Source organism: Hermetia illucens, chromosome 6 (assembly GCF_905115235.1).
Source record: "Hermetia illucens chromosome 6, iHerIll2.2.curated.20191125, whole genome shotgun sequence".
Taxonomy (NCBI): Eukaryota; Metazoa; Arthropoda; class Insecta; order Diptera; family Stratiomyidae; genus Hermetia; species Hermetia illucens.
In genome coordinates, this window is record NC_051854.1 from 32,705,442 (window position 1) to 32,721,792 (window position 16,351).

The 16,351-nt window shown below is 40.0% G+C and overlaps 1 protein-coding gene across 15 annotated transcripts in view; it reads right to left on the bottom strand.

The window, feature by feature from the left end:
* LOC119658934 (transient receptor potential cation channel trpm) overlaps positions 1–16,351 on the bottom strand; it is a 489,577-nt gene that overhangs the window by 4,934 nt on the left and 468,292 nt on the right. For all 15 annotated transcript variants that reach the window (XM_038066779.1, XM_038066781.1, XM_038066780.1 and 12 more), the window contains 4 exons: positions 2,900–3,281; positions 2,475–2,657; positions 2,033–2,161; positions 1,785–1,942 (listed from right to left, as the gene is read on the bottom strand). In XM_038066779.1, coding sequence (XP_037922707.1) covers positions 1,785–1,942; positions 2,033–2,161; positions 2,475–2,657; positions 2,900–3,281 — 852 coding nt within the window. The remainder of the gene's footprint in view (positions 1–1,784; positions 1,943–2,032; positions 2,162–2,474; positions 2,658–2,899; positions 3,282–16,351) is intronic.

Here is a 16,351-nt window from a genome sequence, read left to right on the forward strand (position 1 = left end):
TTTACTCCATACTTTGAGTGAATTACTTACTGCCCAAATCGCAGGGGTCCCTACCTCAATAGAACATAAACTGCATTGATGCAATGAAAGGACAGTAAACGAATAGAGCGGTTGATGTACCGGACATAACAACAGCGCGGTTTTAAAAAGTAAGAAGATGAAACCTTACACTTTGGCTCAGTAGACACTGTAATCGCATTTTGAGAAAAGTAGAATATAGCCTAATTGATGATAATGATTCTAGAGTGTGCTCTCAGCACGCGAGCATTTTCAAGAACTATGACACAACCGGTTCAGTTGTATATGCAGAAATATAGTCAGAAATTGCGAGCTCTTTTTACTGTCTTCTCCGATATTCATGCTGTGTCCTGTTGTCCTTTATAATTTCCAAGGGCAACGAATGTCGTCTCATTTTAGAGATTGTTCAAATGTTTCGAAAGAAGTGCCTTCAATGGTACGTCATGTAATTCGGTAACTTGCTTCTGGAAATCGAAGTCAATCACTGCCTGAAACAAGAACGTTTCGACACGTTGTTGCCAATAGCGCGCCTACGAACGAAAGAGTTGGACGATGCACTCAAGCTACTCTAACCCTCCTCCCATTTTTTATTGATACTTTAGCTCAGCAAATATCCACCAAAAAATGAAGAAAATTTAAATCGAAATCAAATGAATGACTCAACCATCTTAAATTTATCAGCAGACATCTGGGCACTTAAGTCAAAAAAAAACTGAAGCTCTTCTAATTTTTAACATCTTCGATTTCATTCCCACTAATGAACAAGTACATGTTTTGAAATTTTGGAGGTTGCTGTCTGTGGTAAGATGATAAATACTATGAACATTGACTTTTTGTTTTGTGGAACAAGGTTTAATCAAATCAAAATATATCGGAAACTTAGTTTTTCGTGTGCAAAATAAAATCCAGACATTCTTTGTATCGATTTAAGATGACTTTAACGCCAAAATACTTGTAACATGGTGCATGCCTCATTCAGACTCCAGAAGGAACCAAGTCCTCCGACGAAGTAGATGAGGATCCATTTATTGACCCGAAAGATCGGGGCTTTGCGGAAACCTTCTAGACCTCTAGACCTCTAAACCTCTAGAATACTTCTTATGATAGTCTTGTAATACTCCACATGCCAGAAGTTATGCTAATAATATTGCGGCACTTGCTATCGAAGGCAGGGTTAAGAAACCCCAAAGCAGAATAAGCATGTTGATGAGACGAATGAATGACTGCTCATGGTTTCAGCCTTGCGCTGGAAAAATCTTCACTAAAAAGAGCCCACCTTGCGATAATAGAGACAAGAAACGAACTGGCAGAAGAAAGAAATTATTTTACACGACTCGGCGTTCGTTCACAAGCCCAGGAACACCCAGGATTGACTTTACACCAAACTGCTCTGAAATTGATGTCCAGATTTGTGGCCGATGTCTTACGTAGACTGTAATCAAGGACCATGTGTGAAGCAAAAGGCCACGCTGAATCCCTTAACGCCAAGGACGCCCTGAAGGCCACCATTTGCGAAATTATGACCAGCCTTGATAAAAAGGCGTTAGAACGCACATTTAGTCAGCCGATTCAATGTTAATTAGTAACATATTGGTTGCAATCGGATCAAATTTGATGCAAACAATAACCAGTTCCTTTGTATGAAACTAGTTTTCATATTTTAACTCAATTTGCCGGATTTTCTTCGACGGCCTTGTAAAAATAAAATAGAAATTCTTAAATTTGTATTCTGTATGGTTGTGTATATATCAAATAACAATAGTTACCTCTGTTGAATCATCTGTGTCCACTGATCTTTCCTGAAACAGGTCCTGCAAAATCATGTAATCATGTTCCTCGCATTCAACCAAATGTTTTTTCTCGAGTAGTGCAGCAAACTGTGCTTTGGACATTTCATTCGTTTTCTTTTGACGTTCTGGGACACCTATAAGAAAAGAAAGGTCGAAACAAAGACAATAATTGTATAATCGATGACACGCATTAGAAGGTAACTCATTTCATGCTATGTTTTAACCTGTTAATGACGTTGTTGGTGATGCAATCAATTGACAAACGCTTTCCAGCTCGTCAGTAATGGATGTGTACTCAGCATGAAATTGAAGAAGCAAATTGCGTGATGGTTTCACTGGCATTACTGGTTTTGCTAAAATCATGCAAACTAGGTGGTTATAAGGTTTAGGTTTCCAACAACAGGCTCCGTTCCGGCACAATCTCTCAAAGCCAATTGCAGTCATCTTGTAACGTAAAGGCAAAGAGCCGAAGGAGTTCTCCTCGAAGGCAAATTGCAATTTTAAGCATCCAATGCATCTACTACAATACGAATAGTGCTCAACACAAATGAATCTTTCCTTGTAGTATAAATGGAAGCAGTGGATATATTTATTGGCGACTGCATGTAATTGACTCAATAGATTAAGTGCGGAAGCAGCTGTGATGAAGGGAATTTTTCAGCTTACCTGATCCAAATTGTTCGTTTCCACTATCTGGTTCGGATTGGGTGAGACTAACTTGCCTTCGTGACAGGAATAAGGCATTTAAACTCAGTTGGGACCGATTTAGATCATGGTTAGAGCAACTCTCCGAATTCCTCCGGTATAGGGCTGACACAGTTCGATTGCGAATCGCACGTTGTTTTGCAGCTGTAAAGTTAACATATGTAAAAATCAGTTATTATTTAGTTTATTAAGTCGTTATATTAGAAAAGCGGAATATTGTCCACATAGGTGGATATTTCATGATTATTTTAAAATAATATATGGCAAATTTTTTACATTTCAATCATAAATACATAACATAACACATAACAACATTTTAGCCTACAAGCTTTTCAGCCCAACTGTTATTACGATTTATTAAAACATTCTAAAAAATCGCAACTTACTCTCAAAATTGAGATCCATTATGTTCTCCTCGGATCCAACATCTGCTCCAATTAATGTGCGATCATCATTATTTCCAAGTGGTGTGAGAGTATCCTTGCTTTCTGTACTTGTTGTGGTTTCCTGTCTTATATTCAAGAAGGGTGGTTTTTTCACGCTTTCAACAGTTGGTGGGCGCGGTGTTACGGGGGATGGATAGATATCCGAGTCTTCAGATTGTACTGAAACTTTCCGTGTTTGGAGAGGCTCAATAAGCATTTCTGGCGATTTCACAGCTTCTTTTTCTTCAGGAACTGGAACTACTTCGAAATGGGTACCATCGTCAAAAATATATGCGTCCGGTCGTACTTCAGTTAGCGAACGATTGAATTTACTTCGATTTGCCTATCAAAAAGAGAAGTAAACATAAATGTTATAAGTAAGTAGTTACAAGTAGTGTTTTTGCATAATCTTATTTAGCGTCCGAATTTTTTAACTAGGGATGCCGGCAGGCAATCCAAATCACTTTTTATTTTCAAATTCTGATTAATGGAAATCTATCATATCTACATTTACTATCAATCGCTCAACTTTAATCTCTACATTTCAGCTAATTACTGGTGACAACCACCAAACAAAGATTTTGTATCTTCTTATGTGAATGCAGTTCCGCTTGTGCAGTTGTGCGCTATTTTTGAGACCATTTTACACAACTACTTCTTTCTATAAAGCAAAGTATCGATAATATTCCACTTTCATTAGTAGTTGGCTTCACAGTCTGAGTTAAACCTTACTTAGCGAATATTCAGAAAATTAATAATAAGTAGGCAGGATCGTCGGAACCTAAATGCTTGGCACTTAGTACTAGCATTAAGTAAAAGCCAACCTGCTGAGATGGCGACAACTTTAAAAATAATAATAATAATAAACGTTGGCGCAAGAATCTAATTGGATCAGGGTCTTGAAGTATGTTAGAATACTTCATTCAAGACCGTAACGGTACACTAGAGGATTACAGTACCCTGCCTTTTATAGGATATTCTATGGTCAGCAGAAGATTAAAAGATTCTAGTAATATACATAGCATTATGAAGTTTATTATAATAGATATTGGAAACGGATCTATTTTAAGGTTTAGATTTAAGGTAGTCGTACTATTACGCATTTTTAAAGATTCTTCGGTTCGATAGTTTCCGAAAATAAGTTTTATCTCATTTGAGGTTTACCCAATTAACACCAAATCGAGCCATCTGCGAATATCCTTGACAGAAATTTAAAAAAAGTCAACCCTAAAAAGAGTCCCGTAAAATGCTGTGGGATATTTTCAATGCAATTTTGGTCCGGTCCTGCATTAAGTTGATGCGGACTTAGGACCCCCCTTCATTCTCAAAACGCCAATTTTTAAAATCGGAAATTTTTTAAACTGTTAGAATGATTGATTAATTATATAAACTGATCAGCCTTTTTGCCATCATATTGAAAATATTCGAAAGAGATACACAAAACCTAAAAACAAGTCGCAAACCGGAAGCTCGGGGCTGCAGGTATGAAAGGCTCTGTTGATATTGTGTGTGAGAATATTTGGGTACACGGTGATTCCAATCATATACAGCTCGTAGTTTATATTCGTTTAATATACCCGATACTGAATTCGATCGAGGCTATATTACTGCAACGTATCTAGAATGAACTTGAGGGAGATTCGTAGCAAATTCTCAAACTATGTAAATATGCTATTATTAACTTTATTCAAGTAATTGAGGTTTTCTTCATCTGTTCAAGATTTTAAAGCTTAAGGAAACCTGGAAACTGAGCTAAATACCCGTTCAATGGTGGAAGATATGGTAAGGTACATACATAGAAGGGGCGCGGTAGTTACAATGGTGAAACGGATCCACTAACGCTCAAAAAAGCAAGAGTGCAGGTCGAGAAAGGAAGCTACTACAATTAACACCACCCAAAGCAGTATCAGGTAATGCAAAGTGAACAGTGATGAACTGAACAGCCCCGCGAAGCAATATCAGAACGGTGGTCCTGCAGGGAGAGTGTGGAGACAATATGGCAGGTTTTAGTCGGTAAGAGTCCAGCATGCGTACCCTAAATTCCATATGATTATCCATGATCAGTCAAAAAAGACAGACAGACATAGGGACGATGCCACCGACATGTGGAAGTCTACCTGAGCACCTGGAAAAACGTACATGGACAAAGTAGAGAAAAAAGGAAGACTGCAAAAAAATTGCGCCAGATTCATTGATTATAAAATCAACGAAGGAGCCGACGTATGGGAAAATACTCCGGGGGGTCAAAGTAGACACTTCTTTATGGGACTTTGGTGAACGCGTCAACTTTTTAAGGCATACACAAAAGCGGGCATATTACTTGAAGCATGTCATTTAGGCAAATACCGGTGGTATCAATACTTTTCGAAGACGGGATATGAGATCGGTAATAGACTTTACATTTGTAAGGAACACACTATCAAAGATTCTGGATTGGTGAGTGAGCAAAGAATATACGCACAGCAACCACCAAGCTATCATCTTCCAGGTATAGAAGAGGACGAGAGGAAAATATACTAAGAAAACTGTAGTGGCGAGTTGGACATCCAAGAAACTCGATAAGCCAATGTTCGAATACGAGGACGAGAGGAAAATATGCTAAGAAAACTCTAGTGTCGAGTTGGACATCCAAGAAACTCGATGAGCCAATGTTCGAAGCAATACTACTCCAGGAGGCGATGGCGATGGGAAAGGCAGAAGAAAAGATGACGCAAGCTGTTTAAAGAGATTATGCAAGGAAGCGAGCTCCGATCCATGAGAAGGTGCGTATAAGGTACTCATAGCATCGACCAAGGATAAACACTCACGCCGATCATGAACTCTGATTTGCTGCGAGACATTGTTAGCCCCCTTCTGCCACAAGTTCCAAGTGAATCGCATCTCGAATAAGGCGCTGCTAGTGACAGTCAAGACAGTTCCAAATTGGCTCGCACAAATATTCAAAGCGTGCTTCAAAGAAGGGATTTTCCCGAAAAAGGGGAAGCAACAGAAGCTAGTGCCAGTTCCGAAGCTAAATAAGCCTTTGGGCGACCCTTCGTCTTATAGGCCTACATACCTATTGAAGGGGTGACCGTTATCGGTTTCGCAAATTATATCGAAGTGATTATCGTAGGACAAGACATCAAGGAGATCGAGATTTTGACAAACGAAACAATTTGGTAAATCAAATCCTGACTAGAAGACGCTGGTCTCACGCTCAAAGAGCATAAAACGGATATATAATAGTTCTAATCACCAAACGGAAAAAGCAAACCTCGATGAAGATAAGGATTGGCGAACGAACCATACACTCGTAACCAGCACTCAAATATCTCAAAGCACATATTGAAAGTTTAGGAACAAAAGCATCTAGTGTTAAAACATTAATGGCTCCTGATTTCCCGGGGTATTTAGCTCGAATCTGCTTTAAGCAGCGTATGTCTGGGCCTCTGCATTGGAACATGAAGCCAATACCGATTACTTGCGGATATCGTGCGCCTACTGTACAATATCTGGCGAAACAGCATGCGTGATAGCAGGCATTGTCCCTATCGATGTCTTCGCGAATGAGGATCGACGCCTCTATAACCCAACATACGCAATCGACGAATCCTACACCTATTGTCGATAGTTGGCACGAAGTGGAGCAATACTGTAGTGGCAGAAGAAATGGGACGCTTCTCTTACAAGTAAAGGACGCTGGACTTAGAGAATTATCCCAGATGTTGGAAAGTGGATTAAACGACGTCATGGGGAGATTAGTTACGATGGAAACCAATTCCTAAGTTGACACGGAGGGTATCGTTCATATCTTTACCGTTTTGGGCGTGACAACTCGCCATATCGCCCAATATGTGGTATGATTCAGGAGGATGTGGAACACGTTGTTTTTAACTGTCCGAGATTCGCCACACACAGGGCGGAGGTGGAAACTATTGCCGGGGCGCATTTGTGACCCGAGAATACCGTGGACCACATGCTAGCCCCTGAAACATTTTGGAGGGCGGTAGAAAAACTAATGAAGGCAATCCACAATGCGCTAAGGAAAGAGGAACTTCGGTTAGAGTTCTGTAATTTTCCAAATTCATATATAAATGATCAATAACTTTCATAATAGAAATCTCACATTATGCTTCAAAATCCATATCAGCATGTTCACGAATCAGGTGTCATTCACCCATATCTATTAAAGTGCACATTACCTATTCACAATGTGAACGTATCCTTCCCATTTATACGTGAAGTGAACCAGAATAAAAGTGCAATCAAATTTGTTGATAAATTGGCGGAATTGCATAGTCAAACATATTTCAGCAGCATTTATGAAATACATTGAAGGTCCCAACGTTTTTTTTATCCAGCGTAGCAATTTAAGAATATTGTGATTTAATATTTAAGTCAGGTTAGCGAAAATAAATTTATAATTTCAAGTCATATTAATCATCGTCTTAAAGATCGGTCATCCAACCGAGCCTAAGCGCTCAAGTATCCGACTTGTGGTCAGATATTTTTTCGGAAAAATATATTTCGAACAAAGATGATAAGTGCCAGTATTAGCCGCGGTTCGTAACTAATCTTGTCCGGTGAGATAATACCGAAATGGCAGTGCCGCGGGGTATGCGAAGGTGCTGGTTTTAGCGCCTCACAAAACCATATGGCAGGCGCCAAAAATAGGTTTTGAACCTTTCAACCTTCCAAAGCAAAAAAATTACATAAACATAGCCGATTTTAATAAGGTTTTGTTTAAAACAAAAAAAAAAACAACTTAAAAACCAGTCCGAATGAAAAAAGGCATGTGTGATTGTATATACATTAAGTTATAAGTAGACATTGGCTGATGGCATTGACTCGAGATATTTAAAGCGCTCAGTTCTGTCAATAGCAGTAACCTGCTTAGAACAGAGCAATTTAAATATCCCGGGTCAATGCTATCAGCCAATGGAGAACTGCATAATGAAATTGCTTCACGCATTAACGCAACCTGGATGAAGTGGCATTCCACAATTAGTGTTCTTTGTGATCGACGTATCAACGAACGGCTGAAATCTAAAATTTACCACGATGTCGTCCGTCTACCGTCTTCTATAGTTCTGAATGTTGGCCGACTATAAAAGACAATGAACGGCGTCTTGCGGTAATGGAGACGAAGATGTTGCTTTGGACTAGTGGCGTGACACGTTTTGATCACATCCGAAATCAGGATATCCGCGATCGATATGTGGTTGCACCGATCGTGGAAAAATTACGAGTGCGGCGTTTTCGATGGTATGGTCATGTAATCCGCGCTAACGAGAATTCACTTGCCAATATTGGTTTGAATATTGAAGCCAACGGTAAGGGGCCAAAAGGCCGGCCGACACAACGGTGGGTTGATAGATTGGATGGAGATTTAAAAGCCTCGCGATTACATCCAGACCAGGCGTTCGGTAAATTAAAATGGCTAAATTGATCACGACGAGCCAACCCCGCTTGTGAACGGGACAAAGGCTGAAGAAACAGAAGTAGATGTGAGGAGCGACGAGTGCACGACAGCACCGTGTCACATAGTTAAAAATTCCATTGTCCTCTAGTTTTTAAAAAGCGATTTAAATGAATCATTTGATGGGAAGCCTTGTATTGATAATAATCAACCTCATATGCTTGGCACTCTGAGTTTAATATTGTTAGCAAATAGATACAAAAAAGGGCTACGGAGAAGTAGATTCTCCATAATTGTGACTCTAATTTTTCACGCGATTGTCAATTAATCTCGTTCATCATGACGTCAGCATCTTATTTGCATGGCTTTAGAAGCAATAAATTCGCGGGAAATTGCTAAGTTTGAACTGCTATAACTTTGGCGTTAATGGCCAGATTTCCATGGCATGTGTATGTGAAATATGGTCCTCTATGCTGGGACGAAATTTGGTAGTCCTAGGATGAATTAAGGGGGGTTTTTCAATAAATTTCTAAAAGTTGGTAATATACTATTAGTAAGTTTATTTAAGCAGATATCGGAATAGCGATTGTGGTCTAGATTTCATCTAAGCGCACCATCCTGATTTTTTTCGGATTTTTGAGTTGCGTAGTTTCCGAAAATGAGTCCTCTCTCACTTTTGAACGACTATATCCGGCGACATTTTTTTTTAATTCGCCCCTTTGCGTGTATGTAGAGTCCTCCTTTAAAGTCCCCCTAAATTTTGTGTCATTCGCTGTATGCGTGGGATTTCGGTTTAGCCGTTTTGGAGAAAAGTGCGTGTGACAGACAGACTAACAGACAGACAGACAGACAGACAGTTAATAATTTAATACGGTTTTGTTTTACACAAAACCTTAAAAATGTAGGATTACGTATTAATAATCGATCAAATGAAGGGCCGCCTAGAATTACGAAAGACTATCGAAAGCAAGCGGAAATAACCTTTTGAGAATACATTTAAAGATCGACTTAATGCATTCAAGGAATTTCCTTTTTAGCTAAACGGCAACTAAGATGTGTGGTTTGGTTGAGCAACCTGCCAATTTCGAAAATTCATTGCTACCGAAACATCAACAGATAACAAGAGATTTACCTTACGGCTATGGCAGTTGCTTATCGAAAACAAGTTATATTTGGTTTCTGTGTGCGTACGTTTTCCAACAACGGCATTGAGGCCCCCCAGAATGCTCGTTTTCCCCAGTGAGAATTCTGGCAATTGCAAGACGCAAGATAGAACTCCTCTCCATCTTGGAGTGTCATGCATTTTTAATCTAGAAAGATTTTTGGCAGGAGGTGCTTATTTAACGTCGAACTGGTGCAGCTTCCGTAAGGAAAGCTCCCACAACCCGGGACCCGATTTCTGACAGGATTTCGAAATTCCGGTTCAGATTAAGGCATCATAAATGTGTGCTATTGTGCGCCATATTTCTAGGGGACGAGAGTGTCAGTCCCCTAATTCAATACGGGCGGTCTCCGTGATTCGGCTGCCGTCCAACTTTGGGAACATTTTCTTGCTGTGCAAAAGATGCTAACTCTCCATAACCAGCATGAGAATATTCATTCATCTTTATCTTTCGCGCGGACTAAATTTTGGGTCACGTCCCGAAAGGTGTAATCACAGATTGCGATGACGATGGTCAATAACCATCCAGAATGGCCGAACGACCAAGAGAGGAAAGATATCCCGCCTAAAAGGATGACGAAATTGATCGGGAAGTTCCCCCGCAAATATTGAAGCTCCATCGAAGTGTTCCATTATTTATGAAAGATGTACAAAATTTTATATAAAATTAAATTGACTAAAATGAAATAAATAAAAAAAAATAATAATATTATATAAGGGCTCTAAGTTGGTTAACATGAATTTAACATTTTGGCAGAAGCAAAAGAATAATCCATTTCCCTCTTATAGGTGTTACGGAGGACTGTGTTCTGGATGGCTTCAGTATTCACTCTCACCTGATTGTCAGAGGGGATTCTGGGTGATGTTGTAATTCGAGCCCGGAGCACTAAGAAAAATAATCCGCAATCTGTTATCATTTGCATTTTTATTTAAGCTATGGGAGCCAATGTATCGCCTAGTTGACTGATGAAATCTCCAAGTCTGATTGTCATATCATACTTGGGACAGGCTTCGAGGGTCCACTCACCCGCTTCGTAGAAGGTGTCTTTCTCCGACTCTGCAATCTCCTCTGTAGGGGCGTGAACGTTAATGAGGCTTATATTTCTAAATTTGCCTCGCAAGCGCTTATGTTTTCAAAGCCGATAATAGCAAGTTCCATTTTTTGGTTGACTAAGAAACCTATTTCGGGAACATGGTTTACTGGATGGCCGCTAGAATATATGGTGTAGTGGCTCTTCCCTAGGAGACCGCTACCTGTCCAGCGCATCTCTTGTAGCGCTGTTACATGAGCCTTATATTGAAACAGGATATCGGCTAGATTCGTGGCAGCTCCATCTCTGTACAGGAAGCGCACGTTCTATGAGAAAATATGCAAATCGTTATTCCGTTGTTGTTGCCACGTTCGCCGTTGTATAGTTAATTCAATCCGAGGCTCTTTTTATGGCTCGGTAACGGTTTGTTTTCCGTGTAGGGTTGTCAGCCCTACCCAACCCCTAGCCTGGAGGACCAGTTGGAACAATTTGTCCCGCTTTAGGCGCGGCAGACTCGCCTTGATCCTTCTCCGTCTGCAGTTTTCCATTAAGAAAGAACTCCCAGTGATCACCACGTGGAGGTGGAGATATGGTTTGGTAGTAGAGCTGTTGGTGTTGCTTCAGCAGGTGTTTCACAGGTTTTATGCTTCATCGTGGGTACCAATTCACTTTTCGCCCTTGGGACCTATACTACCTTTTGACCGCTGGAGGAAATGGATGCTACAATAACCGCAGCTAACAGATGTCCTGGAAATGAAGCATCAACAAATGATCTTCACAATCACCTGAAGAATGTTATCATTGACACCGCCACAAACATACTTGGCTCCAGCCGCAAGAAAAGTTAGAACGGCTGGTTCGACGATGAATGTAACCTAGCAACGGAACGGAAAAATGCGGCATACCGAGTAATGTTGCTATGCGCAGAGACCTACCAAGAACTCCGTCAAGCGGAGAAGCCAAAGACCAACAGGTCTGTAAAGTTGAAAAGTACAGGGAGTAACCGCACCAGGCGCGAAAGTTTTACCAGCAAGTCAGCAGAATGAAACCTTATACACCTCGATGTTCATCCTGTTGAGACAAAGAGGGAAATCTGATTTCCGACAGAATGGACATATTGGAGCGATGGGTTGAGTATTTTTATGAACTACTCAACAACCAAAATATCGGCGAGTTGGAGGTACTGCCAAATGAAAACGACGGACAAATTCTGCCACCACCAAGCATAGAAGAAACAGTCCATGCAATCCACCGGCTTAAAAACCATAAGTCGCCAGGAGCCGATGGAATTACAGCCGAATTGGTTCAATTACACCAAGTGGTTCATCAACTGATGCTCAAGGTGTGGGACAGCGAATCAATGCCTGACGATTGGCAGCGAGGCATTATCTGTCTCATACATAAAAAGGGAGATATCACGCAATGCGGCAATTATAGAGGTATCACGTTGCTAAATACCATCTATAAGATATTCTCCGCTATCTTGTTAGGCCAATTTTCTCTCTGCGGCAAACCATGGAAAAACTGTTGGAATATGGACATCAGTTGCACCATCTTTTCATCGACTCTAAAGTCGCCTATGGTAGGATAAAACTGTACACGACCATGAGAGAATTCGGTATCCCGACGAAATTGATAAGACTGACTAGGCTGACTCTGACCAATGTGCGAGGCCAGATAAAAGCAGCAGGATCACTCTCAAGACCATTCGACATCAACAACGGTCTACGACAAGGGGATGGCCTATCATGTGTCCTCCTCAACCTGGCCCTGGAGAATATGATTCACGATGCAGACGTAATTGCGATAGGCACCATCCTCCTCAAGTCCACCCAACTACTGGTCTACGCTGATGACTAATTTAGTTACAAATAAATAAAATAAATACAACGTACACTTTTGTACGATAATATTTCGAAGTCGATGGTGACCTTGTTGCTAGGAAGCAAATTATGAAAGAATTAATTATGTAGGGTAGCATAAATTGTTCTATAATATATAAAACTTGTCATAAGATGCAAGCAATGAGAATGGAACAAATGATTGCATTATTCATTTCAGACACTGTATCGTCTTAGCGTCTGCGCCAAAAGGATCTTATTTTTAATAGAACCAATAATAAGAGCATTGTGCGGAGGCTTTCGGCAGCGTGAAATGGGAGTGTATCTGAAGAAACTAAAAGCTATTATCAGAGCAAAATATGATGGCGCAAAATTTCAATACTGCGTCTAGGGCCAGCGTTGCGTCTAGTCACTGATACTTTTTCTTCTCGTTATCAATGACGTTCTCCGTGCTATCTTGACCACAATACAAGCAGAGGTTCAATAAATGACGCAATCTTTCTTCAAATACTTCCGCTGCGTTGACGAAATTTGCCTGCTCCCCCACCGAGTCATGGATCTTGAACAAATGACTCTGGATTTAGAAAGGGAGAAGGACACATTCGGACGGAAGATAAATACCAATTATACCAAGGCTAAGAGCAAACAAATTATAAGGTTCTGTGGAAAAAAAACCCTATTAAAATCGGTCGGTCTGTCTTTTTGTATTTTTCTCAAATATGGTTATACCTATTAACACAAATTACGTAAAATCATATCATTGTATGTTGAACTTAAAGGGGATCTTCGTACACGCAAAAGGGAATAATTTTTTTTTCACGGAATATAAGCATGTGGTATATTGAATGAAAAGTCTTGCATTTTTCGAATCAGATTTTAGTTTTGACGCCGGTGACAAAGACAGGGAGTGACGGGATCACATATATTCTCAGAAAATACCCAACCACAAAATCTGAAAAAAATCAGGAAGCTGTCCCTATATGGGCCATCTAGATCGTGATACCGTAGGTACCGATAGCTGTTCAAACAAAGTTAATAATAGTACGTTACTATATCTCTGGGAAATAGAGTGGAAATTCATTTCAGAATAATAAGGTAAGACCGGGTATAACATAAAGCTTTATATTGCCAAGTTTGGTGAACATCCTACTATTATTAATAAAGTTATAGTAGATTAAAGTTGTCTTTATTCATAAATTTACACCCTTCGTACCTGAGGCGCCGAGCTTCCCGGTTTCCAACTTCTAATATCCAGGAAGCGTTGTTTCTACCAACGATGCTACCGAACTTGATACTGCTGCAGTCTGATTTGCCAATCAAATTTCAACTCAATAGGTGTAGCCACTTGGGAAACAGTCCGTATGACAAAGAAACAGTAAACTGAATTTACTATGATTTTTTTCTACACAAAACGATGAGGCAACAGGTTTTGGATCTTGAGATAATTTAGATGCAATTATTACGTTTATTCTTTTCCTATGGTTTGGGTAAAATGTCGGGTGTTCGCCGAGGCGTATTTCGACCTTCTTTCTAATCCTCCCATGTGCATTTTCTTGCAATCCGGTCGCATATGCCTGGGTCGAATATTGAATCTAGCTTTTTGCTGTTAGGTCTGTTTTTCTAGTCACTGGCTTGCACCCGGAAAGATTGTCTTGGAGAAAGCTTATCTTGGTATGTCACTGTAGTAACCACGATAATGACTTCGGAAAATTTGAAACTGTTGGCATACATAATATATTGCGCCATTTCTAATAAATTACAATTCGCCAGCTCCACAATGCCACTTTGCGGAGGTAAGTACAATGCAGTTAGTTGTTTTCGAAGCCTTTTATCTCTATGTGTGTAAATTCGTTTGAACTATATTCACCACCATAATCGCTTTATGCGTTTACCCGATTGCACAAACGCTCTTCGACAATCTGATATTAATTCACACATATTACACATTTTCATTTTACGTTTTCCATTTTGTCATTTAAAACGTGAACTAAAGTTTTGTTTTGTATTTTGTCACTAAATCTTCTGAGATGAGATGACCAAATCGCTACTGTTATTGAAAAAAAATCGAATATTCGGTTTTCGACACGCATTGAAACGATGTGTTGTCAAATGTCTCCATGATGAATAATGTATTTTGGCTCCTTGATTCACACAATTTACTTCCATCTCTATTGCGAGTGGTAAGGCAGCGTTTACGATACGCATAGTGAAATGATAGCCCGATGGTGGGGTTGATATTTCTCGATCTGGTTGCTCCGAGTTCGAGTCCCGAAAGTGATGAATGTTGGTGTTCGTCGTTATACTTGTCTCGCTGGTGTGGGCTTATGATTTTCAAGGCATTAACATGTCATATCATAACTAAAACACAGTCTCTTTGAAATGGTCCAACATAAAGTGAATTTATACTCAGGATCCCTCAAACCTTAAACAAACAAAAAATTACATAATACGTTTTGTGTGAGATGTGAGTACTAGAAGCAATAACAACAAGATTGTAATGTATCTCCGTATGTATAGTGCGTACCATTCATTAGAATTCAAAAAGTACCAAACCCGAACTTTTTTCTTGCGCGATTGCGCGAATTCACGATACACTGTTACGAAAATCGTAAACGATATACTTAAAGCATTACATATATGGCACCATCTTACGAAAAGTTGGCTTCACTTTGATGACATCCTTACTCATTTCGCTCGCGTTTCACCGTTACGATCTACGGTATGAAACAAGTCAGAATACCGGAAAGTGGTCGCTTTGGGTATAAAGGTCTTGTGTTCACCTTGTGTGAGAAGTTCCCTATTCCCTATTCAGATACACCCCTATGATTTTTTTCAGATTTTTCTGTTGTTACAGTTTTTGGGGCACACACTCACCCCCTATGTTTCACCCGGTATCAAAAACATCGGTTTTGCAAACTACTAATTGAGCCCTCTCATGTGAATAAGTTTTCCAAATAAAGCAAATGTTTTACTCCAACTTTTCGAGCCATGTACATATATTTTTGCGAGGTTTGATCGTAACCAAATTGTGTTTCCTATACAGAAAGCAAAATTAATTTTGGTTATTTGGTATGTTGGTTTCCCAGCAGCTGCCTCTGACATGAGAATTTCACCGTTAGTCTATTCCCATAGGACGGTGCATATTATTACCCCATGCATTTGCAACTTAAATTACTATAATTTTCTACTGACAGCTTTTCAATATCATTGATTTTTTCATTATCAGTAATGATTTTGTGACAGCCGTATTCGACACATCGTTGGAATCAAGCCAGGTTTGTCAAAACCTATGGAACTTCTGACATAATATACGTTGCACGGTTACTCATGAAGAAGCACCGTGAGAAATATCGCCATCTCTACATTCCATTCGTGGATATAGAGAAGGTGCCCGTGTGTAATACAAACGTATTTGATATACATTGAGGAAACATCTGGTGTCGGAGGAACTCGTGCGCGCGGTTGAATTGCTCTACACCGATTCGAAGATTAAGGTTCTATGGATTCATGAAAACCACTTCGTGCCTCTGTCGGTGTTCACCGAGGAAGCGCCCTCTCGCCACTCTCTTTCTTGAACACTTTCACACAAGGCACTCGGCGTGCAACGCTCTAGATGATGTTCTATACAAACTATGGTGTCTTAGCGCCTCACAACAAACGGATCTACAGTAACTTGTCCAAAAGTGGAATGGTCGTATAATGCAGCACGTCGTTATGAAACTGCTTCACGCATCAGCGCTATTTGGGTGGACCGACGTTTCACATTCCACATTTCTGTGATTGCAGTACCAACCAACTTCGCAATTTACGTGTCGTTTGTGCTTTTGCCCTTTATGGTTCTGAGTGCTAGCCAATTACTAAAGGCAATGAACGTCACCTTGCGGTAATGGAGGTGAAGATATTGTGTTGGATCCGTGGCGCTATGATTACATCCGAAATGAAAACATCCGTGTAAGATATAGGGTTGCACCCGTTGTGGAT